This window comes from Saccopteryx bilineata, chromosome 1 (assembly GCF_036850765.1).
Source record: "Saccopteryx bilineata isolate mSacBil1 chromosome 1, mSacBil1_pri_phased_curated, whole genome shotgun sequence".
In the NCBI taxonomy this organism is placed as follows: Eukaryota; Metazoa; Chordata; class Mammalia; order Chiroptera; family Emballonuridae; genus Saccopteryx; species Saccopteryx bilineata.
In genome coordinates, this window is record NC_089490.1 from 167589059 (window position 1) to 167606687 (window position 17629).

Consider the following 17629-nt stretch of genomic DNA (forward strand, 5'->3'; position numbering starts at 1 on the left):
AAGTGAATTTTAAATCAGTAAAGCAATATTCTTTAATATTTTAACAGCAGTTAATAGGGTTAAAGGCCAAATAAAAACTCTGGTTTTAGGCACAGTCAGAAGTCCAGTGTGTTTTGAGCTTTTATTCCAAATGCCTAAAGGTAACTACTACTTTAGTATGAAGCCATGAAGAGCAATTTGAGCAGAAATTGATCCTTTATATACCGTATTTTTCACTCCATAGGATGCACCTAGGGTTTTAAGGAGGAAAATAAGGAAAAAAATATTCTGAACCAAATGGTGTGTTAAAATATTTAATAAAATAGACCACAGTAATATTTCAACAGTGTAACCTCAACAGCAGTATTAACAACCATTAGCACTGTTGTTAACAGATAAGAGACTTTAATGTTCAAATATTCTTCTAATTGTCTGGGAACCTGCAGCAGCTAAAAAAAAAAAAAATTGCTCCATAAGATGCACGGGCATTTCCCCCTCCACTTTTGGGGAAAAAAAGTACGTCTTATGGAGTGAAAATTATGGTATGTTTAATGTTTGAGATAGAAACTTGATTTCTGTTAAAGTTATTTGGTTCTTTAAGTAATTTAAGTAGTATAGTTTTGATCCAGATATTTATTCTATAAAGTAGGTGTTTTAATATACTTGCTATAATCTTTTAGTAGACTTTTGACAGTTTTATGTAATACAAGAAACATATTCCCAGTAGTCAAATATTGCATTTAATTTAATTTTGTTGTGAGACCATCCATTTTTTTTTTTTTTTTTGCAAGAGAGAGACAACAGAGAAAGACAGAGAGAGGGACAGAAAGGGACAGACAGGCAGAAAGGGAGAGAGATGAGAAGCATCAATTCTTTGTTGCGGCACCTTAGTTGTTCATTGATTGATTTCTCATATGTGCCTTGACTGGGGCAAGGGGTTCCCATTGAGCCTGTGACCCCCTGCTCAAGCCAGTGACCTTGGGATGCAAGCTAGCAGCCTTTGGGCTCAAGCCAGTGACCATGGAGGGGGGGATCATGTCTGTGATCCCAGGTTAAAGCCAGCAGCCCTGTGCTCAAGCTGGTAAGCCCATGCTCAAGCTAGATGAGCCTGCACTCAAGCTGGGGACATCGGGGGTTTTTGAACCTGGGTCTCAGCATCCCAGGCTTTATCTACTGTGCCACTGCCTGGTCACGTTCATTTTCATTAATATTCAGTATAAACGAGCAGCAAGTTTTGGAATTTTAAAATTCTAGTTAATAATATTCTGAGTAATAGATATTCTCAAATATCCTGAATGACACATAAAGGATTCAAATGATAGTTATGTGTTCTGGATTTCAGACAAGGTTGTCCCTTTAAACTTTTTAGGCAAATAAATATGATTTTCTAAACCAGAACATTGAGAACTAAATAATAATCAGCACTTGAAATACACAGCTTATTTTTAATATTTTACTTAAAACTACTGTACTATTGTATGTACAATAATGTGAATGAGCTTAATGCTACACAACTGTAAACTTAAAAATGGTTAAATTGGTGAATGTGTATTTTACCACAATAGAAAAATAGAAAAAATAATTCAAGAGAAAAAGAAATAAGTAAAAAAAAGGAACTGGTAATTAGATGCCTGAAGTTTTTCAAATCTAACAATTAATAGAATTAAAGAGAAAAGAACAAAATATTTAAATTACTTTATATACCGTATTTCCTCATGTATAAGATGCACCCTTTATCAGAAAATGTGGGGTCTAAAACTGGGTGCATCTTATACTGTGGTCATAGTATTTTTTCTTGCATTTCCTGCTTTTTTGAGCAGATGAGGACTTGTATAAATTTTATGATGAATAAAACTTGAGTTCAATAACTTTATGTAATTTTTTTTTTCAAATTTTGGGCCCCAAAATTAAGGTGTGTCTTATACATGGGAGTATCTTAGACATGGGGAAGTATGGTATGATTTTTAAAATCAGTGTTTATTCCTCTTTTTTTAGAGAGAAAGACAGGAAGGGAGAGAGAAGAGAAGCATCAGCAACATAGTGTCTCTAGTTGTTCATTGAGGGGACTCTAGCTGAACCATTGGCCCCTTGCTCAAGCCAGCGACCTTGGGCTTCAAGCCAGTGACCTTTGGACTCAAGCCAGCAACCATGGAATCATGTTGATGATCCCATGCTCAAGAAGAAAATCCTGTGCTCAAGCTTGGTGAGCTTGCACTCAAGCCGGAGACATCTGGATTTCAAACCTGGGGACTCAGCCTCCCAGGGTGACTATCTACTGCGTCGCCACCAGTTAGGCATTACTTTTTTCTTTTTTCTTTTTTCTTTTTTTTTATTTTTATTTCAGCCAGACGAAGGGAGAGAGAGAATATGTTTCTGCCTGTGCCCTGACTGGGGATTGAACCAGAAACCTGTGAGCTTTGGGATGATGCTCTAACCAACTGAGCTACCTGGCCAGGACACATTACTCTATTTTTTTTAAAACAGTTTTTAAAGTTTTTAAATCTTGCTATCAGGCTTAATAATCAGAAGTTCATAAAGAAAACCATACTGCTTAATGATATTGTCTTTCATTTAACTTTAATTGCAGAAATTTAAGCTAATATATATTTATTATTTTTCAACCTATCATAAAATACTTTTATATCATACTTACATACAAATACTTGCAGAACACTCTTTGCTCCAGTTCTTGTAATCAGTTCTTTTTTAAAGGGTGCTGTTAAAATAAAGGAGTGGTTATTAAGCCACCAGAGGGCGCTTTATGAATATGTTTCAGTATTTTGGCTCTGATTTTAAAAAAGAAAAACAAAAAATATTTTTCTCAGTATGGATGTTTTATGTTACCATATTTTTCTCTTATATGTAGACATAGTGTTCAGAAAATATATGTGTGATCTCAAAAGGAACAATTTTTTGTTTTTTTCAAATGGGAGACAGGGAGACAGATTGCTTCATGTGCCCTGAGATCCACCCAGCAACTCCCGTCTGGGGCTGATGCTTCGTTGCTCAGCAGCTGAGCTATTTTAGTGCCTGAGGTGAGGCCTCTGCCCAGAGCCAACTTGCTTATTTGAGCCATGGCTGCAGGAGGGGATGAGAGAAAGAGAGAGAGCGAGAGCGAGAGAGAGAAAAGGAGCAGGAGGGGTGGAGAAGCAAATGATTGCTTCTCTTGTGTGCCCTGACTGGGAATCAAACCTAGGACTTCCACTGCTGGGCCAATGCTCCACCACTGAGCCAACGGGCCAGGGCCAGTTTGGTATTTTTATTTCACCAATATTTGAGTATTTGAGTTTGTAAGGCAATGTAGAACTTAAAAAGGTGAATATAACTTGACATCATGTAACTTACATATGAGTATATAGGTGTCTTTATATTTAAACATTCTCTTCTTGTTACACATTATTGTGTAATCTACTTAAAAGCTGGTCATTTTTTAGTAAGACTCTCTAAAGGATTAGTATTTTTAAGTTGTTCGGTGTTGTGGTTCACAAATTTTGAGACGTGTGCTAGATCTACTACATAAGAGTTAACTTGTGAAACTTGTCAAAATATAGAATGCAGGGCTCCAGGTCCAGAAATTATGATTCAGCAACTTTTGGGGATATGTATTTTTTAAAAACAGCTTTATTGAGATATTCACATACTATATTGTTCACCCATTTAAAGTTTGGAATTAAATGGTTTTTAGTGTATTCATAGTGTTGTGTGACTGTCACCACAATCAATTTTAGAACATTTTCATCACCTACCCTCCAAATCTCTTTCCTATTTGCATTCACTCCCATTTGTCCCCAACCAGATACCCCTAGGGAACCACTAATCTACTTCTGTCTCTATAAATTTCTTCTTCTGGACTTTTCATATAGTTAGAATTATATAATATATGGTCTTTTGTGACTGGCTTTTTTTTTTACTTAGCATGTATTTTATAAGGTTGTAGCATGTATTCATGTCGTAGCATATGTCAGTACTTCATTCCTTTATATGGAAGGAAATATGTGTTTTACAAAGCTCTTGGGTAGCATTCCCATTAGTTTCAGTTTTATATACATAGTACATATTTTGAAATGTTTCCTGACCTGTGGTGGCGCAGTGGATAAAGTGTTAACCCGAAACACTGAAGTTTCTGGTTGGAGACCCAGGGCTTGCCTGGTCAAGGCACATATGGGAGTTGATGCTTCCTGCTATGCCTCTCCCCCCTTCTCTCCTTCTTTTCTCTCTTTCTCTCTTGCTTCTCTCTAAAATGAATAAATAAAAAAATTTTGTTTCATTAGGAAAAAAGAAATGTTAACTGTGTTTGTAATACTATGAAATGCATTATCTCCAATTGTATTTTTTTCCCTTGCACTTCATTAATAGTGCCCCCAGAGCTCTCTCTTGACTATTTTAAAACTGTGTTGCTCTCTATTAGGGATGGCAAAATCATTTTAATGGGTGAATAGCAGGGACAATTTTTTAAGTGATAATAATGGAAAGTAACAGAACCTACTAAAAGTAAAGGTATTTTATAAAACTTCAGGAGTATGTGTGTATCTTTACTGGTCTTGACATGAACTATATTTCTTACTATGGGTTATTTTTAAGAAAAGCTTGAAAGCTACTGTTCTTTAAGTATATCAATGGAAAAAACAAATTTAGACACAAATGTAGATAACAAATTCTTATCTAATTTGCAGTTTTACTTTTTGTCCAGGCCCATCTAACTCCATTGAAGAAAGTGAATCCTGGAGAAGAAAGGGGGAAAATGTTTGAGGTATAAAGACATTTGTCTGCTTATGTTAAAGCTTTGCAAAAATAATTATAAGAAAAGGAACAAAAGTTATAGAAAACCTCCAAACCTTTCCTCCTTATTTCTTTCAAACGAATATAGTACCTTTAACTTATTTTTATCTCCCTAGGCATATCTCTACCATTGGTGTACTTTCCTGATGAAAGTAGGAAAAATAGAAATTATTATTGATAAAAAATGTTCTTTTTTATTTAAGGACACAGCAGGAAAGAGAAAGTTGGAATTTATTGATAAAGAAAAGAAACAAAAAGATCAGGTAGGTTTTTTTTTGCTCTTTTATTTTTTTCCCTTGCCAAACTGTAGATGATATTAGTTTCAAGAATTCTAAGGAGTTTGTCTTTAAAATTGTTTCAGATTAGTTTAATGAAGGCTGAACAGATGAAAAGGCAAGAAAAGGCGAGGGTAAGAGGATACTTCGTTTTCCAGGGCATAGCCACACTCCCCTCCCCCACTCACTTTTTTTTTTAAAGTAAGACACTGATTCCTGTGTCATTACTATATGTATTTTTATGTATTTCATATTGAATACCTGAAATGATGTTTTTGTGTTCGTTTTCCTCAAAAGCTGGAGAAGATCAATCGGGCCAGGGAACAAGGGTGGAGACACGTCCTCAGCGCTGGAGGGGGAGGTGAAGTGAAGGTAGGCGCGGCCTCCTCAGCGCTGGAGGGGGAGGTGAAGTGAAGGTAGGCGCGGCCTCCTCAGCGCTGGAGGGGGAGGTGAAGTGAAGGTAGGCGTGGTCTCCTCAGCGCTGGAGGGGGAGATGAAGTGAAGGTAGGCGTGGCCTCCTCAGCGCTGTAGGGGGAGGTGAAGTGAAGGTAGGCGCTGGCCGCCACTCGCCTGCCGGCTCCCTTTGCTCTTTAGAGAATTGGCTTATTTTGGTGTGCATTTACATTTTATCTAGAATTCTTCAGCATCTAGTACGAATTCTTAGTTTTCTTGCGTGCATTTATTGGATCCATAACTTGTATTGATGGCCCTGTGAAAACTGCTTAGAACGTTTGGCATAAAGGCTGTGACACACTGTTCCTGCCGGAGGAATCTGTTTAAAACCAAATGCGGTGTGTCATACCTTCACCTTAACTCCTTCTGCAGCCTCACAGAGCCTCAGAGACGAAGTCTTCAGAAGACCCAAGTTAGCCTGGCCCCCGCCAGCCTCTGCACTCACCCGTGCATTCCCTGCACACACGGTGTGGTGCGTGTGCTCTGGTCCTGCTGAGCAGAAGGCCATCCTTGGAGTTTCCTCTCTGTGTGCTGTCTGCGGGGCCTCTCTCTCCTTGCACTTGTGTTTTCCTTGTTTGAGAGCACCCTCCCTGTCTCACTCTCACTCCCACCTCCAACCTTAAACAACTACCTATGTAGCTAACCATTAATTGAGTATTAACTAGCCAATTACCGGTTAACAATTGATCTGGACCTGTTAATTCAAACATTTCTTTTGGAGAGATCCAGACTATGTAACCTTATATAAATTATGTAACTTTTCTGAGACTTAAGTTTTTAAATAAAAAAAAAATTCGAGAGCCTGACCTGTGGTGGCACAGTGGATAAAGCGTCGACGTGGAGCGCTGAGGTCTCCAGTTCGAAACCCTGGGCCTGCCCACTCAAGGTACATATGAGAAGCAACTCCTGTGGGTTGATGCTTTCTGCTCCTCCCCCTTCTCTCTCTCTCCTCTTTTTAAAATCAGTGAATAAGATATTAAAAAGTTTAACAGCAGTACCTGGAGCTCGGCCATCCAGGTCTCGTGTTAACGTCCCGTCTCTTTCCTGTGCTGCCAGTCTTTGTATTGCCTGTGCTCTTTTCCCGTGTAGCACCCTTTACACATCTGTGGTAGGCTGAAATTCCAAATGATTCGCTGAATTCCTGGACTTGGTGTACACACCTGGTATTTTCCCTGCCCTTGAGTAATGTGCACCTTGGGAACATGGTGGTTTTACCTTTTGGCAAATGGTGACGGGCTAGCCACTCCTGTGATTACAATAACATTTTATAAGACTCCCTCCTGGCAGCCTGATGGAGAGAGGAAAGCTAGAGATGTGCTTCTGCTGGCCTGGAGAAAAGCAAGCGTTCACGTGGCAAGGAAGTTAGGTGACCTCTAGGAGTTGATGGTGTTCTCTGGCCCACAACTAGCGGGAAAAAAGCCATTACTGCTACAAGGAAATGAGTCCTACCCAGAGTCAGTGAGTTTTGAAAAGGACTTGAGCCTCAGATGAGAATTGCAGCCCTGTCTGATCCCTCGATTTCTGCCTGGTGAGATCTTAAGCAGGGTACCCAGGTAACTAACTGTACCCAGTCTTCTAAGCCAGGGAAACTGATAGATAATAAATGGATATTGTTTTAAGGTGCTCAGTGTGTGGGCATTAGTAACACAGCAGTAAAAATGAACACACTTGTACTCCTCTGTATTATACTTTTAATTTGTATCATCCAATCAACTTGTTAGTCTACATGTCTTCAAACTGTGAATTCCCCTGACCCATGCTCATTACACTTGGTATTTAGATTGATTGCCATTCTTGTTTCTTTTCTTTAAAAGTTATGAATAAAATTTGCTTTGTCTGTTTAATGTAGTCATACATGTTCTATTCTGGATTTCCTTGTTTATCAGTCTTTCAAGAAGCACAAAATTTTTTTGTTTTTATATTCTATATCAGTAATTTAACATCACTTTTTCTAATTCTATATTAATATAGGTTTATACCATCTTTAGTAATATATATTTTATATATTTTTTTACTAAAAGAGACAGAGAGAGAGACAGGGGGGCAGATAGGGACAGACAGACAGGAAGGGAAAGAGATGAGAAGCATCAATTCTTTGTTGTGGCACCTTAGTTGTTCATTGATTGCTTTCTCATATGTGCCTTGGCTGGGGTGGGGGCTACAGCTGAGCCAGTGACCCCTTTCTCAAGCCAGAGAACTTGGGCTTCAAGCCAGCAACCTTTGGGCTCAAGCCAGTGACCATGGGATCATATCTGCGATTCCACACTCAAGCCAGTGACCCCATACTCAAACTGGTGAGCCTGCACTCAAGCTGGCAACCTTTGGATTTCAAACCTGGGTTCTCTGCATCCCAAGCTGATGCTGTATCCACTGTACTACCACCTGGTCAGTGTAGTAATATAATTTTAAGTTTTACTTTTTTTATTTTTACTGTACTATCTACTTTACTATGAAGTACAACTTATTACCTACTGAATGATAAGGATTGACTCAGACCTGGTTTGGCCCATTCTAAAATAACTAACTGCACATCTTACCCAACTGGAAAGTAAAAATTTACCGGTCAAAGTGTAGAACCTCAGAAATTGTCAAGCATTTTATATCAAGTGTATAATTAGTGTTGATAATTTGATTGTTTTTCTCCCTTTGTGTACATCTTCTTCTATACACTAAAATTTCTTTTTTTACTGTGATGTCTAAAGCTGTATTTAATCCTCAAGTCCAGTTTTATCAATGTTATTTATTTATTTTTTTATTGTATTTTTCTGAAGCTGGAAACGGGGAGAGACAGTCAGACAGACTCCCGCATGCGCCCGACCAGGATCCACCTGGCACGCCCACCAGGGGCGATGCTTTGCCCACCAGGGAGCGATGCTCTGCCCCTCAGGGGCGTCGCTCTGCCGCGACCAGAGCCACTCTAGTGCCTGGGGCAGCGGCCAAGGAGCCATCCCCAGCGCCCGGGCCATCTTTGCTCCAATGGAGCCTTGGCTGCGGGAGGGGAAGAGAGAGACAGAGAGGAAGGAAGGGGTGGGGGGTGGAGAAGCAAATGGGTGCTTCTCCTGTGTGCCCTGGCCGGGAATCGAACCCGGGTCCCCCGCACGCCAGGCCGACGCTCTACCGCTGAGCCAACTGGCCAGGGCTATCAATGTTATTTGATAACAATTTTTCAACAATGTTGGGTACAATGTACTTAACAGATTTCTGCTTCACTTTTTAAATTCTATAATGCCATCATTGAGCATTAATAAAGTAATATATTTGCCCTAACAAAAATTTCTCATGATTCTAATTCTTTTTTATTTATTTACTATTTTTATTTTGGGGGGAGGCAGAGAGACAGACTCCTGCATGTGCCCTGACTGGGATTCACCTGGCAAGCCCCTTTCAGGGCAATGCTCTGCCCATCTGGGGTCGTTGCTCTGTTGCTCAGCATCAGAGCTATTTCAGTGCCTGAGGCAAGACCATGGAGCCATCCTCAGCACCCGGGGCCAACTGGCTCAAACCATTTGAGTCATAGCTACAGGAAGGGAAGAGAAAGAGAGAGAAAGAGAGAAAGAAGGGGAAGGTGAGGGGTGGAGAAGCAGATGGGCACTTCTCCTGTGTGCCCTGACTGGGATTCAAATCCGGAACTTCCACACGCCAGGCCGACTCTCTACTGCTGAGCCAACTGGCCAGGGCCTCATAACTCTAATTCTATATTAGTTTCTATACTTATTCCCCACAGGTTTTGAAATATACTGCTCACAAAAATTAGGGGATATTTCAAAATGAATATGAAGCTATAAAATATCCCCTAATTTTTGTGAGCAGTATATTTAACTTCTTAGGCTGTTTGATTTCTGTACCATTGATAAAGACCTGGAGGCTCAGTATTAATGTGAATCAAATTAAGAAGATCCCCAAAATAAGATGAAACAAAAACTAAATAATAAAAGGAGTATTTCAAAATTAATACTATTAATATATATACTCTGAATAAAAAGACATTCACCGTAGAAACAACTGTCTTTGATTATTTATGCAAAATCTGGCATACTTTTCCTCTATCCATTTTTGATGTATCTTTTATGAATGTTTTTTTAGAAAAATTATGAGATATTCCACTTGTGTAATTTGATCATGTGGTGATCATAATATGTAAGAGGTGTGTCCATTGTTTGAGAACATGTTGGAATACTATTCAGCACCAAAAAAGAATAGGCTGTTAATACATCCAACAACATGCAACAATCAAAACATTATACTGAGTGAAGAAAACCAGACAAGAGTGCATATTTCATGATTCCATTTATTTGAAATTATAGAAATGGCAAATCTAATTTATATGATAGCAGATCAGCAGTTACTAGAGTGAAGAAGCATTGGCTTCAAAGGACCACGAGGGAAGTTTCAGGTGATGGATATGCTTTTGTTTGTGGCAGTGGCTACACAAGCATATACTTTTGTTAAGATTCTTCAACCTATTCTTATATTTGGGGGAAAAGTGATATTTTTTAAGTAATAGGAGGGGAGATAGTAAGACAAACTCTTGCATGTGCCCCAACCACGATTCACCCAACAGCCCCTGTCTGGGGCCAGTGCTCAAATCAACTGAGCTACCGCGTTTCCCCATGCATGAGACGCACCTTAAATTTTGGGCCCAAAATTTGAAAAAAAAAAATTACATAAAATTATTGAACTCAAGTTTTATTCATTATAAAATTCATACAATTCCTCATCACTGTCAAAACTTCCATCTATTAGCCTGTCCTCATCTGTGTCTGATGACAAATCACTGTCTTCATATATTGCCTCGTCCTCAGTTCCATCTATGGCATTTGAAATGCCACAAACACTGTATAAGACGCACCAAGTTACTCTCATAAGGGATAAAACTACCTTTTACCAGAATTCTGATTCTCTTTGTCTTGAGATTCGCAGCATTTTGGAGATGTGTGTGCAGAACACCTTGATGAAGTTTCCTGCCTAATTATCTTACCTATTTCTGGCAACTTTTATCTCTTGTTATTCAAACATCTTTAGTCAGTTATCTGTACTTATCTTGAGCTGATACATCTTTAAATTATGCTTTCTTACAATATTGTATCAACACACTGTGTCAAATTTTAACAAAATTCTCTCTTGTTAGGTACACTGGGATTTTTTATTTAATCCTAATTTTATTTTTTTATCTTTTCTTAGCCAGACTTCTTTCTTAAGATGTTATCACTTGGAAGCTCTTCCTTTACTGTCAGTTTTCTGGATTCTGTTCTTATTCACAAAATAAATGGGTTTTTGAAATGCTACCACTCAACGTTAGCAGTTTGTCTTATTTTCAGTGCTTTGAGGTTATTGATTTCCTCATCTCAGTGAGATTCTCCCACCATGACGTCTGTAGCATCATACACGTATTTCTTTTTAACTTTTTCTCTTTTCTGATGTGTGCTAACTTATTTTTCTAGGTGCTTGAGTTCTTATGTGACTGAGGTTGCATTCTGATGTGTTCGCCTTTATCCTGTGTCATTCCCACAGAGAATGCAGAACTCCCTTCAACATTTACTTCTTAGTTGATTGCCTGTATTTATTTGTAGGCTTCCTGGATTGGTGTCAGGGCAACAAGCCCTCTAATTAGTCCACCTTGTTTTCTCTCTTATTCCTGCTTATCATGCATACTTTGATGTACTGAAATTTTTATGGTACTTTTACTAGACAGTTTGTAATTGCTTTCTGTTGTTGTTTATTATATTAACTCAGACACCCAGGCTTGATAGCAGTTAGCTATACCAACCTTTTATGACCAAGCTTAATGCTCCCTCTTTGCCTTTCTTCTAATTATATGTATTAGTCTTCTTAGTTCCTCCCACTACTGCCAACACCCAAGTATATACATACATTGTTTACTTTTGCTTTAATACCCTGGCTCATATTTAATGTCTCTTTTTTACATTGCTTTCAAGGCTGGGTTGAACAGTATGTTTTTCCACTGGTTTTTAAATTTTTTTTTAAATTTTATTTTAATTATTTTTATTTATTCATTTTAGAGATGAGAAAGAGAGAGAAGGAGGGGAGGAGCAGGAAGCATCAACTCCCATATGTGCCTTGACCAGGCAAGCCCAGGGTTTTGAACCAGCAACCTCAGCATTCTAGGTCAATGCTTGATCCACTGTGCCACCACCTGTCAGGCTAATTTTTTTTAAGGGATTTTACTTCAACAGTTTTTTTCTGTTTTGTACCTCTTACCATTCATTTGCCACAGGCATGAAAAGTTTTTCTAGTATTGTGCTTTGCCAACCTGTTTGTAAACTGCTTAAGGATCGATACCATGCTCTGCTTCTATTTATACCTAGAATACATTCCGGTGCTGTTTACATCTTTACTGCTTGTTGAATTGAACGATTTGGGATATATTAAATACCATATGCAAATAGTTTTTGTTAAATATAACTTTTAGTGCTAAAAGGCAAGCTCTGCTTTACTTATATGCTATACATATTTAAACTTAATAGAGTGGGATCACATAAAGCGTACACTAGAACCTTGTTTCAAAACCTGTTCATTAAGACCACATATTTCCATATTTATACAAATTTAGTGACATTTTATATCTTTGTTACATTAAGTTATGCTTTATTGTTAGTAACAAAGTGTACTACTTTTTGATTGTTGTTATAATATAGTAGAAGACATTTTCCCATAGGCTATATGTTTATTAATATTTTCAAATTAGATCATTGCTTTATAAGAGTTAAGTGCTGAAATCTTTTTTGGGGGGGTAGTGTAGTTATTTTAGACACTGTGAGAAACATGTGAGAGCTCTTTGTTTAATTCCTAGGCTACCTCTTACGGCAGTGGAGGACCTGTGGCACCGTCAGCGTTCTCTCCTCGAGGACAGTATGAACATTATCATGCTATTTTTGATCAAATGCAGCAACAAAGAGAAGATAATGAAGCAAAATGGAAAGGTGAACTACGTGGTCGGAGGCTTCTGGAAAGGTATGGCTGTGTTCTGTAGAAGTTGCTTATGCTCTGCTTCAGAGAAAGTAATAAAAGTCATGCATATTTACCTACAGAGGAATTTCACCTGGAGTACATCCAGGATTTCCTAATGGGGCTTCAGGTCGTTACTCTTTCCCTAATGCTGATGCTATAGAAAAACTTTGAAGAGAGTGAAGGCCCTGTCTGAACAAGCCTATGCAAACTGGGGGACTGGGACGATCCATAAATTCATCCTAGTGTGTAATTTTGTCTTGTGTCCTGTCTAGCTCAGTATCTACACTTTGTGAATGTTTTTCTCCATTGATTTCATTAGCTAATTTTTGCCTTCTGGCTGCAGTGATTTTCTTAGGTGCAAATTTGGCTTTTGATTACATATGGCAAACATGTAGCTCTTCAGTTCAGCATAATTTTTATAGCTTATTTATATGTTATAGGCTGAGTGTACTATTAAAGGAACATGTGATAACTTTGAGCAAACATATGGTTGTAATAACTTCATCCACTTGCTTTAAATAAATCAGAATATATTTAAATGGAATCACACTTTATGCAAAACTACAAAGCAAATTTTTTTTTCTTTTCTCACTTAGAATTCACATTTCTCTTTGTTGTTTTGGCTTGTTTTCTCCTCACATTCATTACTGATTTACGGCTCTCTATGATCCTGTTCATCAGCTTTTTTCTTTTGTTTCTTTTATTTTCTTCCTTTTTCTTTTTTTTATTATTAAGTGAGAGGTAGGGAGGCAGAGAGACAGACTCCCGCATGCAACCCAACGAGGATCCACCTGGCATGCCCAGTAAGGGGTGATGCTCTGCCCATCTGTGGCTCTTCTCTTATGTGTCCTGACCAGGAATCAAACAGGGGACTTCCATACGACAGCCCAATGCTCTATTGCTGAGCCAACTGACCAGGGCCACCTTTTTCCTTTTCTTCCATTGAATTAATTTAATGCAGTAGCAGTCAATAGTTTTAATTTTCATAGTTCCTTTTTTCTTAAGTATGTTTTTGGAAAGGAAAATTATATACAGACTCACATATAAGTGTATATTTTGTAAGAGGTAACAAAGCAAATGTTATGTGTGGTTTTATCCTCTGGTGTTGATCTTTTTAATATATAATTGGTTTGGCTTTATTTTGTTTTATTTTAGTCAGATCTCCTAAAGTAAGTATGTAATATGTAAAGAAAATACAGAAAACTATGTTATGCTTCTGCTAGATGTTTCTTGCTTTTTTAAGTTGAATTGACAAGTAATAGACTATATTGGGCTATTTGCATAAGTCTTATTATAATTTTGAAATGTTTACATGTATTTATACCTGAGTTCAAATATTCTTAAATGTCTGTGCATCTCAGTTACCTGTTCCACTCTACCACACATCCCAGTCAGTAAGTTTTTGAGCATCAGCTGTAATTTCAATATAAAATTTTTCAGTTTTTAAACCATTTTTGGTTGTGAGATCATTTATCGTTCTATTGGTATCAACTTTGGTGGACCTAGCTGTATTCAGATATATAGTATATATTTTCTTCTGTGGCAGTGTAGTTATTGATGACAGATATTATCTATGTAACATTTACTATATACCATGTTGGATTTATTCATCACAGCAACTCTTTGAATTAGATATTTTTTAAAATAAAGATGAACAAATTAGGACTGATAGAGATTTAAAACTTGTGCATGGTCAGGCAGCTAGTAAGTGCTAGAGCTAGAATTTAAGCTAAGTCCATCTGACTGGAGAGTTCAGCTCCTTAAACACTGTTATGAAGATTTCTCAGCTTCTTGAGATACTACTAGTGAATAGGCTAAAAAGTTATTGACTTAGTTATACAATTTTAAATTTTTGGGTCCTTTAATAATTAAGCATGATACCAAGTGTTGAATGAGCTTTTGTGTACAATTGATCCTTGAACTACATGGGTTTGAACTGCGTAGATCCATTTATATGTGCAATTTTTTTCAATAAATATACAGTTGGCCTTTATATCTCTAGGCTTTGCATCTGTGCATTCAACCAAGCTTTGATCAAATCTGTGGTTAGGAATTCACAAACGTAGAGGGCTGACTCTGCACATTATCCCACAACATTTGATTTAAGGGACTTGAGCATCCGGGGATTTGGTCTTTGTGGGGAAAGGAGGCGTGTGGAACCAGTCTACCATGGAAACCAAAGGATGACTGTAATTTGTATGTCATTCTTTTCCCTGATTCAAACTGAATCAGCAAACAAATCTATAGTCATCTAAGACTTCCAAATTCTCTTTTCCTCATAGTTTGGATCACCCATATTTGCGATTTCTTATTTATGGCATTACTTATTTTTCCTCTTCCCTTATCAGTAACTCTGGCCAGTTCAACTTTGCTAATGGCTCTGTCTTATTGCACCTCTTCAATCAGCTTTTTTTAAAGAAGACTTTATAATTTTAGAGCAGTTTTAGGTTCAAAGCAGACTTGAAGGAGAAAGTACAGAGATTTCCAGTATTTCATCCCTATCTACACATGGCCTTCCCCATTATCAGCATCGCCACCAGAATGGTACACTTGTCACAGCTAGTGAGCCTACATTCAGTTAGCATTTAATATTGGCAATTCAGCCATAGAAGACCATTTTATAAAGCTATGGTGTTGAGTATCTCTTAACATTTGTGTTCTACAGTGCTTTTACTTTTCCAAGTGTTTTCCTCTATATTACTTCATTTAATCTGAGTAAAGCTGACAATAATTCCATTCCATTAGGTAGACATTATGCCTCTTAAACGGAGGAGGAAGCTTAATGAGTAAACCGTCTCCTTTCTTCATCTCATTAACCCTATACTGCCCCATTTTTTTACCTTAAACCATATTGACTCATTTTTCGTTTCTCACATTATTTCTGCTAACAAGAGCTCTGCTTATTTTCTGTTGCTTTCACCTCTTAAAATAATTTATTTGTAGTTATCCTTCACAGTTTTTCAATTTTCCTTAATCAGTAAAGGATTTAAGATATTAGGTACCCTACCCAGATCTCGCCACTTATTTATGCATTTGTAGTAAGAAAAGGAGAGAAAATAACTTTTTTTTTCTCCTGTCAAGATGAAAAGAGAGAGAAGTGAGAGGGGGAAGGTTGGAGAAGCAGATGGGTGCTTCTCCTGTGTGCCCTGACCAGGAATCGAACCCGGGACATCCATGTGCAGGGCTGACATTCTACCACTGAGTTGACTGGCCAGGGCCATGATCAGATTTTTATCAAAATAGTTTTGTGCCACTGTGGTATTAAATATACCAAATTGAAGGATCAGACTGACAAACATTAGACATAGTGTTTTAGGATGAAAAATCAAACATATTTTACTCCTGTAGAGGTTAAAGAAGGAAATTGATGCATCAGGACACACAACAGAGAAATTAGAAATTTTATCTATTACAGATGGTGGTATAAGCTTCCAGGATCCCCCCCAAAAGAACCCTAACAGTAGACATACAGTTTCAGTAGACTTGTCTGAGTGTCATACCCTCTGAAAGTTTGTTTGCCCTTTTCAGGCCCAGCTTTATATAAATGGGGCTATAGCAGACCAGGATACAGCCTGGCCTGGCTATAGGAGGGACACATGTTGCATTCAGATCAGATATACCTTATTAATCTCAGAGTTATACAGTGCATAGTATGACTGGTAGAGGCTAGCACATGTGCACTACAGAGGCAGAAACGAATTTCTCCTTCATTATTCTTAATCTACTCAAGCTACTACCTTGACTTAGGTAGAGTGTATTTCTGAATTTGCTGATATGGAACTGAATCAAAATTTAGCTATCTAGACATATCTGAAAGTCATAATAAAAGGTTTTTAACCAGCTTTGGAGATTATCTAATCCTAGAAATTCCAATGTTGGGAATTTCACAAGAATCTCTGTAAAGTGCCACATAAGGTAACTGAACCTTAGGCCATGCTTGTGCACAGCTTTGTTGCAGAACAGATTTTAAGGTTTTTACAGCTTAATTTTATTTCTAGAATATTTTTATATTTCAGTTTGTAGTTAACAAAACATGTAAAAGAAATGATTATTTGGGGCATAAAAATCAGAAGTGTTTAAACCTACTGGAAGACAGAGAGGCATTATTGCATGTATTTTTCAGAGCATAACTTAGTGATGGACTTGAGGAAGGCTGCAGGAAGTTTGTGCTCTAGTAGCCAAAATCCAGTCAGCAGCGTGGGCATAACTCACTCTTCTTTGCTCCTCACCTCCAAAAGTAACTGCAGTTAAATGAAATGCTAAGAGTTCTATGATTATTGGGTTGGGTTGTATTTATTTTCGTGTTTCCTATGCTTAGCATGGTTAAAAGACATAATATATATTAGATGTTCAATAAATGTTATTGATATTTTTATTTGTAGTCTAGACTCAACATGTTTGCATCCTTTAGTAATTGTCGAAGATACAGAAATATACTTGGAAAAAATTTAAACAACGCTGCTATTAATTTTTGCCTAACTTGCCTATTTTACTTTTTCATAGTTTTGATATTCAAGAAATTTAGACATTGCTATGTTTTTGAAATTTCACACATCAAAACTTTTTATTATTTTTGTTCATTTTTGAAATTGCTACTATACTTTAATTGCTTTAATTTTACTTCAGTACTGATTAAGGAAGGATCTTAGATATATTTTATACAGAGTTCCAAAATGAGTTAACTACTTGGAAGCTATTGAGATTTTTCTGTAATTAGGTATAGTCTAAAGTAATTTTATGTGTCTATAAATAGAATAGATTAAATGTAAGAGTAACCTTGTTAAGATTTGAGATAGTAGTATACATTTTACTTCTATTTAAAACAGTAAAGACTTTGATTTAGGTAGAGATACTAACATATATGTAGGTATTTCTTCATCACAGAGGAAGGTTTTATTTCATATCAGCCTTTCTTTATATTCTACAACAAAGCAAATATTTAGAATAATTTTTAACTTTATTGAATACTTGACATTCAGAATTTCTGACTTTGCTATTTGTCCACATGACTCAGGCAGAGGGGGCAGCTAACTGTGGAAAGAACTAAACAAGTGGAAGAGTTCCTGCAGCGAAAATGGGAAGCAAAGCAGAACAAAGCGCGAGCTGAAGGACACAGGGTAGGATGTTTTTCTTTGGAGGTTTTTAAGCTTATTAGTATTCCAAATGAAGGTCTG

At 37.4% G+C, this 17629-nt stretch overlaps 1 protein-coding gene across 7 annotated transcripts in view; it reads left to right on the top strand.

Annotated features, from left to right (window-relative positions):
- The window catches only part of NEK1 (NIMA related kinase 1), a 162938-nt gene that overhangs the window by 62161 nt on the left and 83148 nt on the right, over positions 1–17629 (top strand). For 6 of the 7 annotated variants that reach the window (XM_066279324.1, XM_066279363.1, XM_066279381.1 and 3 more), the window contains 6 exons: positions 4670–4729; positions 4962–5021; positions 5120–5167; positions 5331–5405; positions 12298–12458; positions 17470–17572. In XM_066279324.1, the coding sequence (XP_066135421.1) occupies positions 4670–4729; positions 4962–5021; positions 5120–5167; positions 5331–5405; positions 12298–12458; positions 17470–17572 (507 nt within the window). The remainder of the gene's footprint in view (positions 1–4669; positions 4730–4961; positions 5022–5119; positions 5168–5330; positions 5406–12297; positions 12459–17469; positions 17573–17629) is intronic. The other variant, XM_066279373.1, reaches the window with a different exon arrangement.